Here is a 14,774-nt window from a genome sequence, read left to right as displayed (position 1 = left end):
AACAGCAGGGAAAGACTTAAAGATAGAATTTGGGTTTAAGGTTAGCATTAGAACTCGTTTTATTCATGTCATGTCTATTACTATGGTTTTCAAGTCATTTACAGAGCACATTAGCCTGTACGGTAACCATGTGCATCTGCTCTGAAAGACACTGCCCGTGCGGCAGACACGCGGGCCGTCGAGACAGGCTGCTCCTTGTCACCGGATGAGATGAGTTTGTGTGTGGTTGAGTGGGGAAAGGGTGCCCAAAGCAATCAGGGTCTCCTAAAGCCCCTCAGCAGCACAAACGGGCTAAATGCAAACCAGAGCCCGTCGTGATGAAAAACCGAAAGCAGCAAATTCGGCATAATACTCTGACAAACAGGGATCTGAGACAAGCAAACTCGATTTGGACACATACTCCTGGGATTTGAAAGCCACCAAATCCAATATTGCAGGACCATGATTCTATCCATTTGCTCGGGTGTGCTCCTCTCTCTCCAATTAAGCTAATTAGAGCGAGAGAGAGAGAGCAGACCTTAGGAAAGCTCTTTCTAACCACCAGGCCTCAGAATACGCATTGAATGAGCATCTTTGCGCCCGAGCATAGTGAGCGCTCGTGCCCGTAAGCTTCTCTGAATAGATTCATGCGGTCAACGTCTTGATTAGATCTGATGCTCACAGATTCTCTTTTGCTGAGAGTGGGGAATTTTCATGACATTTTCTTTCTCAAAATGCTTATATGGGAAAATCCTCTTTGTCTGCATCTCCAATGCCTTATCCCCACGGTGAATTTATATTCAGAGCTGTACGAACATGTGATCGTGAATGCGGTTAGAATGCACATATTTATTTTAATACAGGAATGCGTGAACCTCAAGGGGTACATGTCAAAAGTTCGATTTCTCCGCTTGGTTCTAAACATTATTTTGCATATATACATACTTGAATTCCACCAGAAAGTTTCACTTGTATTGCCCTCACTCTCAATTGTACACGCAGCAGGGTTTTTTAAGCTAAAGGATGAAACGACAGTGATACTTACAACGTTTTCAGGCCACTCAAACCCTTGAACAGCCGTCCGTTGACTGACTGCAGCTTGTTTCCTGTCAACAGCAGTTCCAAAACACCTGCGGCCCCATCAAACGCCCCCTCACGGATGTCCCGCAGCTTATTGTTACTCAGATTTCTGCAGAGATGAAATAGAAGAAGACATCAACTCCTCTTGAGCCCCGATACACTACACACTTCTCACGTCTCAAACACATCATTTATTACTCTGACAAATGACAGAAAGGCACTGCGTTTCATCATCAAACAGACCATGTTGTGATTGCATCCTAAACACGCTTTATGATGATTCACAGGTTAATTTTAAACGGCGCTCCAGTAAAGAATAAGGTCAGCAGGTTTGATCTGCTCAATTTATAACTGTGCCTGATACTAAGCAATTTCATGCATGATAAATCACCGCTTCTCCTCCCCGAGCCGATGCCGTTTTTCCCATTCTCAGAGTGCGCCGCAAATATTGTCTGACAGTAAATCACTTCATGCTTTTGCCCATTAATATGGAATATTCCAGAGCCTGCTCTCCCCTGTTGTCCGTAGCATTAGAAAGCATATAAAGCTGTTGACCTGAATCTCCCAAATACGCCAATGACGTTCAGCAGCACAACCCACGAGCTCTAGTAAAAGTAAGACTGGGAAATCAACAAATTCGTACATTTTCCGCAGGTTTGGGAGCTTCTTGAAGACCCCTGAAGCCTCAAGGATGGAGATCTCGTTGTCGTTCAGCCGTCTGGTATAGAATGAGAGAGAGAAAGGTTCATTGTTAAGAATTCGACGAGGACCCACAAAGAATAACATTCAGTAGCAAACCTCAATGAAGCATGATGGAATGAAGATGAGAGCTGATGATTACAGGAAATGATTGTCATTCAGACTGTCATAGGCCGAGAGACGGTATATATATACAGCGCTGTGATGTCATAATGAAATATCCGTTTCAACTGTTGTGCATTTAGACCGTTGACGGGGTATAACAATAATTGACAAAGAACGAAGATAAATGGAGGTTAAAATGAAAGGAAATGTAGAAAAGGAGAAAGAGAAAACAGTATCTGCACGGCATACTCTTTCCCACAATGCAAAAGTTGACATTCAAATATAAATGTGACAAATGTATCAAATCTCAATTGGGATTTTTAATCCGGCTGTGGTGGCATTCTAGAGTTTGCATATTGTTTAAGGCCCGATTCACATTTCGCGTCTAAAACCGCGCGGAAAACGCGAGCCGCGCCGCTTTCTCTATTCAAATGACCCGCAGTGCGCACGCGGCACTCCGAAAAGTTGAACTATTTCCATCTCGATGCGGCACCGACGCGCGTGCCTAGAAAAATATGCGGGCTGCACCACATGCGCGAAATGCACAACGAACGAATTTGCGTGCGGAAAAGACGCGAAATGTGAATCGGGCCTAACATGTTCTTTTATTTATATTATTTTTGTATTTTTTATTTATATTATTTTTTCTTATTCAATAAAAAAATCATATTTAAAAACTATTTTAAAACGTGTATCCACTATTCAGTATAAACGGCACAGTACGCTTCATTCTGAACTCGGTCAGATTGAGATAGACTGATACAGACAAGGTCTAGACGGGGATGAGAGAGACTCTTCAAACATTAGGAAGAGCAGAGTACGGTAAATGCACAATAGCTGTCATTTTGCGTCCCCCCAGGGCTGATTTTCCCAGCGGGGCCTGCCATGGGAAAACACATCAGACATAAAGTGCCAGCTTTTGGCTGCCGGCGTTCCTGCAAGAGCTCTATAAATAAGCAGCTGCGCTAGCGGGTGCAAGCTGTAGTCACGGAGCCGCAGAGAGACGGAGAGAAAGTCTGAGTGTGACAGATGACTCGAGTTGATGGGACTGCAGAGGAAAACCCTGATGCGTCCTCTACACATGAACACAAGGGCAAATGCATTGTCACCCAGCCCAGGGAACGCAGAGACCGAGTGGCTAACGGCCTGGGAGAGTCCCTTGACATTCATTCACTATAACACCGCCGGGTACGAGACCCTGGTTATCAGAGGACAGGAAAAAGAGAGGAATGAGAGGAGGACTGTGCGAGGTGTGAATGATGTATGGGGGCCGGTTTGTAAGATGAGGTGTGTGTGGGTTCTTACAGGTCAGTGGTGTGCTCGGGCAGGTGAGGGGGGATTTTGGTGAGTTTGAGGTTGGAGCAGTCCACCACAGTGCCTTCACAGCGGCAGCGCTCGGGACAAACCAGATCCTGGAAACAATCGCCGCTCAGACGACTGCGGTAGTCCTCCGAACCTAACCGACAGAGACACAACAAAAGACAGACAGGCTATCAGACAGCTTGTCATACACATGGGAGAATCTCATCAAATCTGTCAGGAGTATAGCTGGGTCACAATTCAATCACAAACGGAAAAATACAAATATATATTTTACACACAAAAAATGTAGGCCTGTATTAGGACCGTTAGGATTTGCTGCACTGTGGCATTATTTCTGTGAAAATGACAAAGCATAGTGTACTATATTACAGTAATGAGAATTTAATGAGAACAATACAAAAGTAAAATGTCTAGGACTAATGCATTATAGGAATCGGGGGAAATGTGCTGAAATTAAAAAAAGAAAACTGTCAGAAAGTAAAAACATTTTAATAATAGTTTCATTTTCGTTACATAAAATTATTTCATTTTTTTAAATTTTGTGTAGAAATCACAGACATTTTTTCTTGTAAGCTTAAACAAACACATACAAGACATATAAAAGATTAAAAGGCACAGTTCACCCAAAAACGAAAGTCCTGTCATCATTTATTCACCCTCATGTTGCTTAAAACCTGTTTATGACTCTTTCTACTGTGAAACACAAAAGAAGAGTTTTTGAGAAATGATTCAATGGTTTTGTGTCGATACAACAGAAATCAATGGGGTCCAGTGTTACCAACATTCTTCCAAATATCTTCTTTTGTGTTTGGCAGAAGAAACTCATACAGGTATGAAATGACATGAGCGTGAAAAAAGAATGAAAGAATTAACCAGAAAAAGCCTTTCTTCCACATTCCCACAAGCAGACACTCGTGTCTACTTTATCACACACGTTGTCTGTATTTCCTTAAAGATAACCTCACCGTCGAGCGAGTGGTCAGATATTGGTGGTCTGGCACCAAAACGTGTTTTGACATGAAAACACAGGCGTACCGCGAGGTTCTGGTTGTCTGAGATAAGTCTGCTTTACATCACCCATCACTCGCCTGCTACTGTTTATCTTATTCTCACCATCTCTTTACAGCCGCCCTGAAACCCCCAGCCGAAGACTTACAGGAGCACCACGGATTCAGAACGTTAGCCTTCCGAGTCCCCCAAACGAAGGCACAAGCGTTCTGTTGTTCCCGGGTTAATGAACGCCACCTCTCCTCGGGGTAGCACAGAGAGGTGCCACCACACATATCCCAGAATGCCATGCTGTGTGCGAGTGTGTCCAGCGATCCCTGGTGCTTGACGGAACCATGTGAGGCTTGTGTACGCGGCGGCACATGGTTAGATCAAGCACAAGAGACAGCTGCACCAGAGGCCAGAGTGGAGGAGCGGGGCGGAGAGGCGGGGAGGAGGAGGGAGCAGCCAGGACACAGCAGCCAGGAAGCCGCCCAGAACTCTGGGCCACCATGCACATGGGTGGGCCGGCCCCCCTTTCCCTCATCCCGGGCCAGGAAAGACAGACAGACAGACAGACATACAGATGTGAAGGTCACACATATAACACACACGAGAGGTGAAAAGGAGCGGAGCAAAGCCCTCTGCCACATACACACATAAACCACATCTAAAACACACAAACACTTGGTAGGCCTTTCCTAACGCTCACTTGTGAGCTCTTCTCTTGCACTTGTTATTGTATTAATGAGAACAATATGCGGCTTGATATCAAAGCGAACAGTGGCTGCCCACCGAATAACCCCCCTGCGATTTCGGCTGCGTGTGGGGGGCAGGTTCACACTCGTAAAGCTTCCTCTACAAAGCATCTTCATTCGGGTTCACAACAGTCAGCATTGTCCTATGAGCACTCTGAAACCTGGCAGTGTGTGAGAAGAACTGCTCCAGGCCAGAGTATGCCACACAGAAAACGCACGCACACACACTCACACGAAGAGGAATGCCGTTTTACTGCCGTGTGAAGCAACATGTGCTGTAAAGAGCTGCGATCGGTGGGCCAGAAGTTTGTGCTATCAACATGTCAGAGCGGTATTAGATCAGACTGCGGAGCAGACGGGTGGGCGGCAGTAGTGGAGTTCGGCTTCATTCACTTGATTCATAGATACTCTGTGTGTCTTTGTCGACATTAAAACAGAGGACGTATTTAACACATTTGAAGCGCTTTATTTTTGCCCCCGAGGTCTCTTATAATCCTAGTCAAGGGTTTCGGAATCAAAAACGATCATTTAGTTTAACGCGACCCTTATCAGAACATGTCACGTCATTTCTTTACGACTTCAGCGAAATTCATCACATGATATTTACAGCCTGATAAAATTGGTTGAAAAAATCTGGAACACATGAGGAATGTTTGCTTTTAGTTTTGCACTGATAAGAATTAGAAATGACATTAAGATGAACGGTAAAGCTTACAGGTAGTGTCTCCGGCTGTGTTGAGTGTAACTAGTTACTAAGTAATTAGTTACTGAAATTTAATTACTTTACCCTTGAAAAAGTAAAGTAGGGGATTACTCTTATTTTTTCTGTAATTTAATTACAGTTACTTTTGATGTAATTAAACTAAATACTTTGTGTAATATGTGAGTGTGCAATAGTGGAATTGACATCAAAATTCAAAGTCTAACTTTAAAATCTGTGCTTTAATGTATAATTCTCACATTTGTAATACTTTGGTCAGTTAATAAGAGTACTTTATATAGTTTAATATTATTTATTTGAATGAATTAAAAGAGCCCTTTCATGCCTATCCTTGAATCACTTAACTAATCAAGGTTGATGTAGGATATAGAAAGTAATTAGTAAATAAATACTTTTTGGAGAGAGTAATTTGTACAGTAATCTAATTACACTATTGAATATGTAATTAGTAACTAGTAATTAATTACTTTTTGAGAGTAACTTACCCAACACTGGTCTCCGGGACTCCTTGACTGTCATGTCTTTGCCCAAAAATGTTCAATGACTCATTAGTTTCCTTTAATGGTCTGAGCAGACTGAGGAGGGAGCTTTGCATTGGGAATTTACAAGGGGTGTAATGATATATCGATGTATCGCGTATCGTGACCAAAAATGTAAGATATGCAGCTATGGTGATTGTTTTACAAAATTACGCCTGTTTAATCTTATTGGTTGAGCTGCAAACATGCAACCTTCGTCAATATATGTTTTGATGTTTTAAGAAGTTAGCTTTCTTCATTTTAAATTTAAAATTCAGTTGAAAGCTAGTTTTTATTTTATGACAGATTCATTTTGATCAATTTACATACAGACGGTTCAATTACACATTGAATGTTGTCAGCTCCTTAACAAAATAACAAATGTTATTAAAAACTTGAGATGCACCAATACCAAATTTCTCCACCGATACCGATTATTCAGTGATATCTGCCGATGTTGATTCTGAAGATTAAATGAACATTTCTTAACTTTATGAATGTTATTCATTCATATAATGACTATTAATATTGACACGGTGAAGTTTCTTAACATTTTCTATATACAGAGCACAAAATGTATCGCATTTTCCTGTCCTCTTTTGATTGACAGGATATGTCGGCCCTGATCATCGGCTGTTTTCAAACTATCAATAGCCGATAGTGTGAAAAATAACTTTTATTGACCATTGGCCAATATATCGTTGCATCTCTATTTAAAACTGTTAATGTTATGGAAATGTATATTTGAATATTAAATTAAATTGTTCCAAAATTATTCAAAATATCGTAATACAAAATTTGTAAACCCAGTACCGTGTATCGTACTGAATCATGAGCTTGGTGTATCATTTCCCATAGAATTTACAGTAGAGCATATCTACACAACAGATCGCATTGAGCTCCAAGTCCTGATTGCCATTATACTTTTTCTTTTTAACAGTGTTCACGTGTGTTGAACTCTACCTGTGCAGCGGAACTTCTTGCCCTTGATCTGGCTGATGCGTTTGTTGGCGAGGCGGCGCGGAAGGCTGCATCGAGCTCCGCTGGTCTCAATCGGGTTTTCAAACAGGTAGTCGGCCAACCACTTCAGATGGCAATCACACATGAATGGATTCTGCGCGAGGTGCCTGCGGAGGTGAAAATAACTCGCTTAATAAGAGTCGAGTCCACATCATCAAACAATAATACCCTGTGATAACACTACTATTACTATGCATGTATACTTGTGTTGTAGATGGAGCGCTAGGCTTTTCCATCAGTATAGTTCACATTTATCTCACTGTTGTTGTTTTGTACTTGCAGTTAATTAATAGTGGGTAAAGTCGGCTCTGTACAACAGTTGCTTAGATACTGGAGTCTCAGACTGAGGGTGGGTGTGAAGGATGGCCTGTTAATGTGCATTTGTGTGTAACTCACAGTGTTTTGATGGCACGCAGTGGGATGAACAAGCCTTTACTGATGGTCTGAAGCTTGTTGTCATAGAGAGAGAGCACGTTGAGGTTCTGCAGGTCTTTGAAAATGTTCACACGCAAACAGTTGATCTTGTTGGCGTTGAGAAGTCTGGAAGAGCAAACAAACATTTTGTTACGATGGCACTTTTGCATAAAAGCGTGCAACACTTCTTAGCAAGGAAAAATAAAAAGTATAAATTTTGCTTAGCTTTGCAATTGTATTTAAGTTTAAATGCATGTCCTGGACACAACTTTTGCGCCAAATGCAATACCAGGATGAGAAGTAAAATTCAGGTCAAGGTTAGAACTTAAAGTGATACTTCACCCAAAAATGAAAATTCGGTCATCATTTAGTTGTTCCAAATATGTATAAATGTCTTTGTTCTGATGAACACAGAGAAAGATATCTGGAATAATGCTTGTAACCAAACAGATCTCGACCCCCATTGACTCCCATAGTAGGAAAAAACTTTGGTAGTCAAAAGTGCCCCAAAACTGTTTGCTGTCCTATATTCTTCAAAATGTCTTCTATTGTGTTCAATAGAACATTTTTTTCCTACTATGGGAGTCAATGGGGGTAGAGATCTGTTTTGGTTACAAGCATTATTCCAGATATCTTTCTCTGTGTTCATCAGAACAAAGACATTTATACACATTTGGAACAACTAAATGATGACAGAATTTTCATTTTTGAGTGAAGTGTCACTTTAAGCCATAAAAGAAAACAAGAAAACACAAAAAAGTCAAGTACGGTAGCCTGATTAAGCAAAAGCATTTCAATAACACTTAAAACATAATAAGGGCTTTTTATTTGCACTTTTCCCGACTGAGCAAAAAGTGCTGGTTTGTCTAAATGCTTTTATGTTTTGTTTTAGAGCCTGTAGCGCGGAGCGTGATGGCTGCAGTAAATTCACTAATCTGCCTCGTATCAGTAAAGCCGTGCAGTGCATAGATTTCACTGTGCCGCAATAGAGATATAACTCACAGTGTGAGACCCACAAAGCGTGTTGGGGAAGCTACTTCAAAACTAAATCTGGCAAAGCTACCAGACACTAAAGATTAAAATAGCTCAACCACAGTCAGGTCCCATATTTGAGAAAGTAGCTATATCACAAACAAGTAGGCACATACATAAATACTATATATAGTGATTACTGTAAGTAAGAGTAAGTACTCACAGTAAGTAGAGTTTTTATGGTCACTTTTAATGGTTTTACCAAATTCTTAACGTTTTAAACATGAACTAAACCATGAACTATGGTTATTGTGGCAAGAATGAACACAGAGAAAGATATTTGGAAGAATCCTTGTAGCCAAACAGTTCTTGGCCACCATTGACTACCATAGTAGGAAAATTTGCTCTATACCTTTCTTCAATTTCTTTGTTCTGTTGAACACAAAATGAGATATTATGAAGAATGTCGGAACGCAGACAGTTCTGGAGCACCATTTTGACTACCATTGTCATTGTTCCTAATATGGTAGTCAATGGTGGCCGAGAACTGTTTGGCTACAAGCATTCTTCCAAATATCTTTCTTTGTGTTCATCAGAACAAAGACATTCATACAGATTTTTATTTTTGGGTGAACTGTCCCTTTAAAAGCAAAATTGTCATTTTGTCTCAGCACACCACTATATGCTTAAAAAAGTAGCTTCTTTCTCGCGAATGTATACTTTATAACAACTGAACTACTGGCAAGTTACTACTTTAGTGTCACTACGTTCACTAGCTGCGCAAGTCAATGCAAATACAAAAAAATCAGAGAAATGTTCAAATCTATAGATGTAATAAATTCGGTTCACAGATCACTAAATTAAATAAAGCCACAGCGACTGTGTTTGTCAATGAACTGCTGGAGGATTCAATTGCTGAGGTCCATCTCTCCCGTCATGTCATGGGTTTCTCGCTGGCTCACTGCCACCTTCACAAGTCTCGTTCGGGACGCCTGACAATTGACTAACGCAGTCATGTGCTTAATTACTGAAAGCCATTGTAATGAGGTTTTGTCCTTAAGCAAACGCATGCATCATTAGTCTACTCGCGGGATGAAGTCATTAGGTAAAAAATAAAGAAAAGTTAAAACTAAAAGACTCGGAAATAGCCGAAATGCCCCGAGGTTGTCCTTTGAAAGGGCCTTATTAAGAAAATCCATTAGGGGTGAGCAACTCTAATTGTTGATAATTTGTGTCATTACAGCATTTGACGGTGAAAACATGGACCGGACCGCTCCGGTAAACCTACAGCGCTTAGTTATAATAACAGGTGATGTGGACTTATTTACGTGCCTGCGCCATCCGCCAACCGCATCAGATTTTCCCAAAATCATTTGAGTAAGAACAAACAGGGCCATTAGAACTGACTAATTCAACTCAATTTAAGCATTAAATACAGGAATTATGTTTTCGCAGTTTCCTCTCATACCCAAATGTAAGCCGTTTTCAGGGATATGTTTAGCAATCGGGTCCAATTTACGTGCGAATAACGCTGAGATTGTTCCCTCGAGAAGCCACGAATGCAACTTTATGTTACTTTGAGCGAAAACACAAGACAGTCTGTTTTCTAATGTTGACTGATTTTATGAGGACAGAGGGTGAAATGTTCAACCTCCCACAACCCGCCCGAGCACAACTGTAACACAGCGCACCTACTGTATCCTTATTGTGAGGGACATGAACACACCCATACACACACACTGACACACACAGAGGACATTATCTTCTTGACATTGCAGGTTAGTGAGTCACGTATGCGGCACTCACAGCAGTTGCAGGGACACCAGACCGTCGAACAAACCCTTTGGGATCTCAGCGATTTTGTTTCCATATAGGACCCTGCAGACAGACAGAAACAATGTTAGAGATACAGTAATTCATCCCCCAAAACCAACATTTTGTCAACACTTTTTCATCCCTGCAATGTGAAAAAAGGGAGCATCTTCACACAGCACATTGGACAATAGTCAAGACACACTGAAGTGCCACTGAAATGCACGGTTTTGATGCATTGCTGTAATTTCCACAAAAATAGGACGTTAGGGCGGGGCATATTGAGCACTCCTTCTTTTACAATAGCCAATAGAATTTAGTTTACCTCACAGCCTGGCACATAATGAAAAGCTAAAGTGCAAAGTGATGTCACAAAAATGGTTGAAGTGAGAGAATCAAAGAGCTTTCAATGATTATATCTTCTAATTTTGTCAATGTTTCGGAGCAACATACATGAAACTTTCGTCTATTATAATTTTTTATTTTTTTAAAGACCTAAAAGGGACAAAAAAGAACCACACATAGTCCATATGAAACGTGCACTAGATCTTTAAAAGCATCATAAGTCACTATTTAAAGAGATTTCTTTCCTTTTTCTCAGTCATCTGTATGACTTCTGCGGAAGACAAAAAAAGATGTTTTGAAGAACGCCGATCACCAACCAATTTGGGACCTTATTGACTTTCATTGTATAAACGCGAAACCAAGACATTTCTCAAAATATCTTCTTTTGTGTGTTTCACAGCAGCGAGAGTCGTATACAGGTTTTACATGACATGAGGGTGAATTAATGATGACAGCTTTTTTATTTTGGGGTGAAATATCCCTTTTAAGTACTGACAATCTTCCTTTCCGCCGAAGCTCAGATTACAAAACCAAACAATCTGCTCATAAGAATGTAAATAAATTCAAACCAGAGCGGTCAATAAAGATCCTTCAAAGATTCCTACTTTTGTGTTCCACAGAAAAACACAACAGAACAGAGGTTTGGCACAGCATGAGGCCGAGTAAATAAAGAGGAAATTTTCATTTTATGGAGTTCAGTAAATCAAGTCACAGGTCTCAGTATGTGCGATCCATGTGCAACTCATCAAGAGTCTTAACACATTCTTATTTGTGGGCTTGTGTGTTTGTTCCTCATCTTGTGTGTCCCACTTTTTTTTAACATTCCCTGTGAGACTGCAGCCCATCTTTCTCCTCTCAGTGTCTCTTTAATCACGCAGTGTGTGTAAATGAGCTCTGTCTCGTGTACAGATGTGTGGGCCGGACCCTGGGTTATAGATCTGACTGAATTAATATGCGCGCGCCGAGTCCTCCGTCTCTTTCTGACTTGTTGAGGTGATATAAATGAAAGTCCTCCCTTGTGTTCACGCTACTGCAGATGTCAGCAAACGCTCGCACATACACACGGGCAGACAATGGCCGTCTCCTCTCTGTCAGGCGCCTGTCAGCTGATTTATTTGACAGTCGTCCTGTCATCTCACTGTCTGCATGTACGCAACCCTATTATCTTCGCCGTTGCTTAAAAATGAGAAATGTATTAGTATGCACCTCAGGCGTATGAATTGTGATGTTTGTGTCATCTGAAATGTTCATGTGTGTGTGTACATGGAGCACTTACAGGGAAGTGAGGGAGCGCAGGCCGCTAAAAGCATCTTCTGCTATATCAGAAATCTGATTCTTGCTCAAGTCTCTGCAACAACATTAAATACACATGACTGTTAGACCAACAAAGGGGTGGGCTGCACATTTGTCTTAAAAAATCAACAAAAACCTAACAAACTTAATACTGATGAGGTTTTATCATTTATTTTGTCATAGCACTTTCATTTGAAGATATTTGTGATTTTTCACCATAGCACGAGCTAGCATGTCAAGTCATATAAGTGCAAATGCAAAAAGAGAGTTTTGTCTGCATTCAGCTGTAAAAATGGATTGGACTCATCCTTGCGAAGGGTGACATAGAAATGGCTGTTATGAACTCTTCGACCCAATTTTATTTAATGTTTGACAGAAGCCTCCAGCTAGTGTACTTGCAGAGCTCATACTGTCCATAGGATGAAACCCGCAGAAGTCTCTAAAACAGTGAAACGTGACACAGGACCATGTATGTCATGTTTATTAAACATGTAAATCCAAATTTGATGTATATAAAATGTAATTGGTCCAAAAAAAGCATTTTAGATACAGTATAATATCATAACAGAGGAAGGTCATGCTTACATTCTCTTCAGTTTCTTGTATGCTGTGAACGCTCCTGCTGGGATGCTCTTGATCATGTTCTGCTCCAGACGGCTACATGGGAACAGATGGATACGTTTCGTTACACGATACTGACTTTTCCATTACGCTAGTAATTGTACGTAATAAAATTACAAAACAAATATGGCAGAGCACAGAAAAACAACATCATTTTCCTGTAGGTGTTTTGCAAATGTACATTTACCATATCAGATTTACTACGCTCCATTCACAACACAGATTTGATTTCTCAGACTTTAAGAGCGTGTGTAGGTTTGCGACTCAGGTTGACTTAAATAAGGGTTACATGTGGAACCAAAAAGGTTTTTGTTTGAGAACAATTTTATCTATTATCCTTTATGTGCTATTCAACAACATATGTGTTGATTCACAGGCAACACACAAACTGATGTAGAATGAATTGTATTACCTAAATCCAGTTTTAAACATCACTTTTAATAAAACATATAAATAAATTGTAATTACATTTCATTTAATTATATTATTATTATTTTAAATTTGATGTAAACTGAAAAATTCGTTCTCGATAAGAAAATGTGCTTTGCTGAACCTAATACTAAATGACCCTTACATTATTTAAAGTGTAGCTGGTAGTTAATGCTCCGTTAAGAGAGAGAAAGAAATCTGTCCAACGGTTTACGACCAGCCGGTACATCGAGTGTCCAATTTGTGTTTTGGCTCACTGAGGTAAAACCGCACTGGAAACAACTCCCGGAGAACTAAGCACATCCCTACCAAATGCTCCAGGTTATACATCATTTCATTACTTTCAATTTGTTTTCGGCCATGGGCTCGGTTAGGCTAATGTGACCTAGCCTGCATTTCCATTTATTATGCAAAGGTCATATACTATTGACATAACAACAACGGCGAGGAACAGCACATATCAAGGCAATTACCCACCTGTCCTTTAGTGCAAACAAGGATCTCGGAATCAATATGGATACCAAATACCCTGACCAAGACAATATGGATGTTCCCCAAAGTAAGACAACATTCAATCAGCCTTAGGGAAGACACACTTTGCAACACTATGTATGTGTTTGAGCATGTCAAAGCTACAGTATATTATCATTAAATGCAATAGAAGCCCATCCTCAGAATGAAAGCATTGTAAGCGCTTTTTTGCACACAACTGAAAACTGCTTGTTTAGCCACAACCGGTTATTGTGAATAATATTTTGTGTTTGAAGGACATGGATGGAATGTGGAAGTAGCTGGAACGGCAATAGGCCAAATATTGTAAATGACAGTATTGTATAAATTACATTATATTGCTTGAGTGGCGTTTACTCAGCATAGGGCTGGGCAGTATGAGGGTATATACTGTATCATTGTGATGGAATAAAGTGTCAACCGCAACAGATTTTTCTATTCTGTGTATACCGTGCGATATGTAAATAAATGGGTGCGCCTAACTCAGATTATATCACGGTATATATGAGAAATAAAATGACTCGTGCTGTGAAATATGGTTGCGAGATATTTCAGAACATCACTATATCGCAAATGTGCATATCACAATAGTTATGATTTTAATATTGCAAGATACGTATAGCCAAAGTTTCCCAAAGAGGGAATACTTTTGTTTCCCAAACATCATTTTCAAAGTATATTTTATTATTATATTTCATATTCAAATGATCTTATACTAGAATTAATATGCCAATATATAAAATACAATATGCACATTATTATTAGTAGTAAGTCTTTATACTGTATATTACAATGCAAAAGTCAGATACTGTATCCCTTATAAAGTTAAAAACTATTTTTAGTGTAACCAAATCACATGAAATGCTGACGCTATCAAACACATTAGATTGTAATTTAATAAAATATAATTTGAGTTTCCTTTTCAATCTGTCCAGCGTTGTACTCATGAGGGTTATTACATCATTAGTACTTGATAAAACTGCATATTCAGTAAACATAAAGTACTGTTTCACACCTAATCAACTTACTTGAGACGGCTTGAGGGTAAAAGACTTCACTATTGTAGATGTAATATCAAGCTCGCAATTTAGCATAACTTGGCAAATTCTCATCTCTGACTGACTGTCTAATTGATAAAACCCCGCAGACTGGCAGGTAGACCTCCAGCAACTCCGAGTCAGATCTATC

The 14,774-nt window shown here is 40.0% G+C and overlaps 1 protein-coding gene across 1 annotated transcript in view; it reads right to left on the bottom strand.

Annotated features, from left to right (window-relative positions):
- Window positions 1-14,774, bottom strand: part of slit3 (slit homolog 3 (Drosophila)) — a 150,311-nt gene that overhangs the window by 36,467 nt on the left and 99,070 nt on the right. Inside the window, 8 exon segments of the mRNA XM_057348920.1 lie at window positions 1,025-1,168; window positions 1,703-1,777; window positions 3,169-3,319; window positions 7,134-7,297; window positions 7,587-7,730; window positions 10,383-10,454; window positions 12,010-12,081; window positions 12,612-12,683. Of these exon segments, the coding sequence (XP_057204903.1) occupies window positions 1,025-1,168; window positions 1,703-1,777; window positions 3,169-3,319; window positions 7,134-7,297; window positions 7,587-7,730; window positions 10,383-10,454; window positions 12,010-12,081; window positions 12,612-12,683 (894 nt within the window).

Source organism: Triplophysa rosa, linkage group LG13 (genome assembly GCF_024868665.1).
Source record: "Triplophysa rosa linkage group LG13, Trosa_1v2, whole genome shotgun sequence".
Lineage (NCBI taxonomy): Eukaryota > Metazoa > Chordata > Actinopteri > Cypriniformes > Nemacheilidae > Triplophysa > Triplophysa rosa.
The sequence above is the reverse complement of the archived record's forward strand: the minus strand, read 5'-3'. Positions and strand labels throughout refer to the sequence as shown.